This window comes from Papio anubis, unplaced genomic scaffold (genome assembly GCF_008728515.1).
Source record: "Papio anubis isolate 15944 unplaced genomic scaffold, Panubis1.0 scaffold1959, whole genome shotgun sequence".
In the NCBI taxonomy this organism is placed as follows: Eukaryota; Metazoa; Chordata; class Mammalia; order Primates; family Cercopithecidae; genus Papio; species Papio anubis.
In genome coordinates, this window is record NW_022161976.1 from 1 (window position 1) to 5897 (window position 5897).

A 5897-nucleotide genomic window follows, 5' to 3' on the forward strand; every position below is an offset into this window, starting at 1 on the left:
GAACAGAAGCTCTAGAAGCAGGGCAGGAGGTGAATGGCTCTGAACATGTGTCTCAGAATGCACAGAGACCCCGTGTGCAGGGGCTGCCCTGGGCGATGTCTGAGCCTCTGTGGTCACAGCTCCCGCTGGACAAGTTTCCACTGAAGGGACAAGGACGATGGGGCAGTGGTGACCCAGCTGAGGACTGACCACATAAAGCCCATGAAGAACTGAACAGCAACTAGGCACAGGCCCAGTCCACACTCGGCTCCTCACAGCCTTCTCCACCCCCACCTGCAACAGACTCAGCACAGCGAACATGCGGATTCTGGAAGGTTCTCAGGTCTTTATTTGCTCTCTGAAATTCTAGGAATTGACTTATTAGTCAATTAGTCCATCAATCTCTCATAGCAGATATTTGAGAAAACAAATTTATATTAGATTCTTATTTTCAGTAGGGAAGTAAGAAGTTGCAGCTCAGTGCACATAAAGTTGAGACTGAGATGGAGACATCCAGCCCCACCTCTCTGGAACAGGAAAGATGACTGGGGAGGAAACGCTGCTCTGCGTTTCAACAGGGGTCACGGTGGCCACGGGGGTGGCTGTCTCTCCACCTCCTCACATTATGCTAACAGGGACACAGACACATTCAGATGCCTTTGCAGAAAGAGATGCCAGAGTGTCTTCAAAAGGGAGGCGTGAAGAAATCCTGCTTCTCAGTTCCACACAAGACAATTGTCTCAGGCTACAGAAAACAAGTCATGAACAAAAAATTCAAGTCAGTCATGGTAAGTGATGACACTCTGAACAGCCCACCACACACTCGAAACGTTACAATCAAAGAATCTCCATTACCCAGGCCTTTCCCCTCTGCCCCCCCGCCCCCCACTCTAGACCCCAAGAATCTCACCTTTTCAAGCCGTGAGAGACACATCAGAGCCCTGGGCACTGTCGCTGGCTGGGGTAGAACAAAAACAGGAGATGGTCAGAGCCCGCAGGAGACATGGGACAAGAGGAATTACAGGATTGGTGAGCTCCTCCACACTCCCACCCTCACCACTTACACGCGGCCTGAAAGTAGCTCCCTCCTTTTCCACCTGTGGGAAGAAAATGTCCTGTGAGGAGGCTGGGAGGATGCAGGGCCATAAGATCTTAGAGGAATCTCCTAGTCTTGGACCCAAGAGAAATTTCCAGAACTATGACTACAGACCCAGGGCAGGATCAGGGAACAGGAGGAAAGCAGCTGTGTGTCCTGGACAAACTGCCCTCCCAAGGTCTGTCCTTAGCAGGGACCTTCCCCTGACTTGTGAATGCTGGAATCAGGACCCAATACCATAATCATCAAGGTGATACATCCGTCCTTCATTGTCACAGTGCTACACAAAAGAGTAAGTGCTGGCACACAGGGCCCCAGGCTGGGTTAGCCCCTGTGTGGATGCTGCTTCCCAGGAATGAGGCAGGGAACACTTCTACCTGGGGCTTGAAACCCCCAGTGGGACAAGAAAACCCAGACCCCACCCCTCACCCCTTCCCTACCTGAGCTCTTCCTCCTCCACATCACAGCAGCGACCACAGCTCCGGTGACAACTGCTAGGACAGCCAGGCCAGCAACGATGCCCACGATGGGGATGGTGGACTGGGAAGATGGCTCTGGGAAAGGAGGGGAAGATGAGGGGCCCTGACCCTGCTGAAGGGCTCCAGAAGGGCTCCTGCTTTCCCTGAGAAGAGACATGACCCCTCATCCCCCTCCTTACCCCATCTCAGGGTGAGGGGCTCCGGCAGCCCCTCATGCTGCACATGGCACGTGTATCTCTGCTCTTCTCCAGAAGGCACCACCACAGCTCCCCACTTCTGGAAGGTTCCATCTCCTCCTGGCCTGGTCTCCACGAGCTCGGTGTCCTGAGTTTGCTCCTCCCCATCCCGCTGCCAGGTCAGTGTGATCTCCGCAGGGTAGAAGCCCAGGGCCCAGCACCTCAGGGTGGCCTCATGGTCAGAGACGGGGTGGTGGGTCACGTGTGTCTTTGGGGGGTCTGATGGGAAGAGTCAGAAAATTCAGGCGCTTTGCATCTCTCATGGGACACCCCAGCAGCACGCATGTGACCACCCTGAGAATGGACAGGACACCTGGGGTGGGGGAGGGAGCACAGAACCCAGACACCAGCCTGGACACAGGCATCTGGGATAATCTCCTATTCCTTGGAGAGTTCTAGTCTCTGAGGGAGGAACAGGGACTTCTGCTCCTGACCTGAGTGGAGGCCGAGGGACTCAGAAAAGCTGGAATCAGACCTTCAAACACATTGAGTGTGAGGCAGAGAACAAGGCCTGAGAGAAAAGTTTACGGTGTCCAAGGCTGCTGCAGGAGTCAAAGGGGACCCCGATCAGTATTCTGGGACTGTCTTCCCCTCCATTTCCTCAGAGACGTCATCCCTTAATTGTCCTAGAGAGCAGAGGGGGCCCTCAGAGGAAATCAGGAAAACTCATGCCATTCTCCATTCAAGGGAGGGCGACATTCTAGCGCTGATCCCATTTTCCTCCCCTCCTCATGGGAGGCCATCCCGGGCGATCTAGAGGTGATGGGGAAGGCTCCCCACTGCCCCTGGTACCCGCGCGCTGCAGCGTCTCCTTCCCGTTCTCCAGGTATCTGCGGAGCCACTCCAGGCACTCGCCCTCCAGGTAGGCTCTCTGCCGCTCTGCCGCACGGGCCGCCTCCCACTTGCGCTGGGTGTTCTGAGCCGCCATGTCCGCGGCGGTCCAGGAGCGCAGGTCCTCGTTCAGGGCGATGTAATCCTTGCCGTCGTAGGCGGACTGGTGATACCCGCGGAGGAGGCGCCCGTCGGGCCCCAGGTCGCAGCCGTACATCCTCTGGATGGTGTGAGACCCTGGCCCCGCCCCCGCGGTCAGCCCCGCCCACCGAGCCCCGCCCCGCCCCGACCAACCCGCGGGGATTTTGGCCTCAACTGAAAATGAAACCGGGTAAAGGCGCCTGGGGCTCTCCCCGGTCGAGGGTCTGGGCGGGTCCCGCGGCCTCGGGGCGGATCTCGGACCAGGAGACTCGGGGCGACCCGGGCCGTCCGTGGGGGATGGGGAGGGGTCGTGACCTGCGCCCCGGGCCGGGGTCACTCACCCCCCTCGCTCTGGTTGTAGTAGCGGAGCAGGTTCCTCAGGTTCCCTCGGTCAGTCTGTGCGTTGCCCTTGGCTCTCCGTGTCTCCTCTTCCCAATACTCCGGCCCCTCCTGCTCCATCCACGGCGCCCGCGGCTCCATCCTCGGACTCTCGGCGTCGCTGTCGAACCGCACGAACTGCGTGTCGTCCACGTAGCCGACTTCGAGATACCAGGGCTCCCGGCGGCCGGGCCGGGACACGGCGGTGCTGAAATACCTCATGGAGTGCGAGCCTGGGGGCGAGGAGAGGCTGAGACCCGCCCGACCCTCCTCCCCGCGCGGCTCCCCGGGTCCTGCGCCCCCGCCTGCGGTCCCCTCGCTCCTCCCCGCAGAGGCCATTTCCCTCCCGACCCCGCACTCACCGGCCCAGGTCTCGGTCAGGGCCAGGGCCCCCGAGAGCAGCAGGAGGAGGGTTCGGGGCGCCATGACCGCCATCTCGGCGTCTGAGGAGACTCTGAGCCCGGATGGGCGCGTGGGGACTTTAGAACTGAGACCGCGGCGACGCTGATTGGCTTCTCTAGACATCCGACACCCAATGAGAGTGGGAACTGGGGACGCGTCACGAGTATCCTGGAGGAAGGACCCGACACAGGTTGGGAGAAGAAGTGAAACTACTGGAGTGGGGAATCCCCAAACTCTGCGCCTCCCCAGTGCAGACAAGGCTCTCAGAGCCTGAGACCCTGAGAGCTACGCCCGGGACCTGGGACTTCGTCCTGATCCCTCTTCTCCTACACCAAGCCTCTTTGTCACACTGTCTGCCTGAGTCCTGGACAAGGATCTGTCTGTGGAAACCAGGGAGAGACCCCCCCCCAGGCTGCGCCCAGCCCCTTCCCCTTCCCTACTCGTCCTGGAATCCCCGTCCCTGAACTGGACTCCCTGCCTCCCACTCCATACCTCTCCCCTTGGACCTTTGTGCAGGGAAACTGACCACGGGGAACTTCATGCCAGAGAGTGAGCTCGCCCTGGGAATGGAGGTGTAGAGACAGGGGTTTTCTCTCTAAACCTGGTGAAGTTTTGTCTGAAGGCACCACATAGAGATTCTCATAGAGACGAAGTTTCCTTTTTGTTTATTAATACAGTAGGTAGCACAATATTGGTAATCCCTGAATGATTAGAAATCCAATTTGTAAAAGACCTGTGTCAAAACAGCATTACAAAGCTCCTAAGTTTTACTTTCCCAGACTATGGATCTGTGACTGAGTTGTTGCATTTAAAATTACGTTCATTCCCTAGTCCGAGTTTCTCTGTGTGAGTCCAGAACATCTCCTGAATACAAAGAAGCAGGGTTTGTTACTGTCTATTGCAACCGGGAGCCTGTAGTCATCACCTCAAAGTTGCGAGTGCTCCATGCAGACCCAATGCTCTTCACGGACGCTCAAGCACTGCCTGTTTTCCTGAACTCTGCACATCTAAGCAGTGTGCATATTTTATCTGGACACTTTGTATTTTTGTAACTCTTTTTTTTTTTTTTTTTTTTTTTTGAGACGTAGTCTCGCTCTGTCGCCCAGGCTGGAGTGCAGTGGCCAGATCTCGGCTCACTGCAAGCTTCGCCTCCTGGGTTTACGCCATTCTCCTGCCTCAGCCTCCCGAGTAGCTGGGACTACAGGCGCCCGCCACCTCGTCCAGCTAGTTTTTTTTGGTATTTTTTAGTTGAGACGGGGTTTCACCCTGTTAGCCAGGATGGTCTCGATCTCCTGACCTCGTGTTCCGCCCGTCTCGGCCTCCCAAAGTGATAACTCTTTTTTTTTTTAAATCGTAAGGAGCCAATTAGTTTTTAGGCAGTCCCACAAAATGTATTCAATACCGAATGCAAAGAACTCGCTGCTAGGCTCTTCCCCTGCTTTAGAATTCTTTCCTCTTTCCTTTTCCTCACCTCCTGCTTCTCCAGCCCTTCTCTCTGCCCCTCTCATCCCTCACACCCCACCTTCCCCTTAGTCCCCGCTACCCTGTCACTCCTAAATTGTGGCACTAACACTGTCCCTCACCTCCTGCCCATGTCTGTTCTCCCCACAGTGCTCAGCGGTCCTGCTAATGTGAGCAAAGTCCTGTCATTTCTTTCCTTACTATGGCGGGATTTTGGTCTACAATTTGCTATTTGTTTTCAATTTGTCTCATATCTTTTTGTTTCTGTTCCTCCTTTGCTACTTTCTTATGTGTCAAATAAACAGTTTTTAGTTTATGGTTTTAATTCTCCTAGTGGCTTTTAGCTATATTTCTTTACACTAGTTTTTTATTGTTGTAAGAATGGAAACCCGATTCCTTGACTTCACAGCGAAGTTCAGGTTCTGTTAAACTGCATCCGGCAAAATAAAGGATACTTGCAACAGTGTAGTTTCCTTTAACCTACCATTATGCTATTATTGTTTTATATATGACATCAATCTATATTATAAACTCAGTGATACAGTGTAATACTTTTTGTTTTAGACAAGCAGCCATATGTCTTCAGGAAATTAAGAAAATGAGTGTGAATGTGACACGTGTATGTGCATCATTCCTGTTGTTAATTGTTCCTTTCTGTATATCTGGGTCACCATCTAGTATCATTTCCCTTCACCCTGAAGAATTTCCTTTAAAATTAAATGTAGTACAGGACCCCTAGGAAATGAATTTTATGGTTTTGATGATCTAAAAATGTTTTTATTTTTGCCTCCCCCGCTTTTTTTTTTTTTTTTTTTCTTATTAGGGCATTTACGTGTAATAAAATTCACCAGTTTTAGCTGCGCTTTTTGGTGAATATTGGTAATTATTTATAGT

The 5897-nt window shown here is 53.7% G+C and overlaps 1 protein-coding gene across 2 annotated transcripts; it reads right to left on the minus strand.

The window, feature by feature from the left end:
* Nucleotides 1-305: 305 nt before the first annotated feature.
* LOC116272784 (class I histocompatibility antigen, Gogo-B*0101 alpha chain-like) lies at nt 306-4098 on the minus strand. 2 transcript variants are annotated; one of them, XM_031661585.1, is made up of 9 exons: nt 4069-4098; nt 3503-3710; nt 3104-3373; nt 2583-2858; nt 1734-2009; nt 1516-1629; nt 1044-1076; nt 890-937; nt 306-718 (listed from the first exon to the last, which is right to left on the minus strand). In XM_031661585.1, exons 1-8 carry the CDS (start codon nt 4081-4083, stop codon nt 894-896), a joined length of 1236 nt encoding a protein of 411 aa, XP_031517445.1. In that variant the 5' UTR covers nt 4084-4098; the 3' UTR covers nt 306-718; nt 890-893. The 2 variants fall into 2 exon arrangements, with proteins under 2 accessions (XP_031517445.1, XP_031517443.1); XM_031661583.1 differs by having other exon boundaries at nt 3104-3710.
* Nucleotides 4099-5897: the final 1799 nt, after the last annotated feature.

What these genes read in the sequence shown, in the direction of transcription:
- LOC116272784 (XM_031661583.1), bottom strand. An exon ending in GGAGACGCTGCAGCGCGCGG is followed by an intron (nt 2,010 to 2,582) that starts GTACCAGGGGCA and finishes TCTTCCCATCAG; the next exon opens with ACCCCCCAAAGACACACGTG. An exon ending in GTGGAGGAGGAAGAGCTCAG is followed by an intron (nt 1,077 to 1,515) that starts GTAGGGAAGGGG and finishes TTCTTCCCACAG; the next exon opens with GTGGAAAAGGAGGGAGCTAC.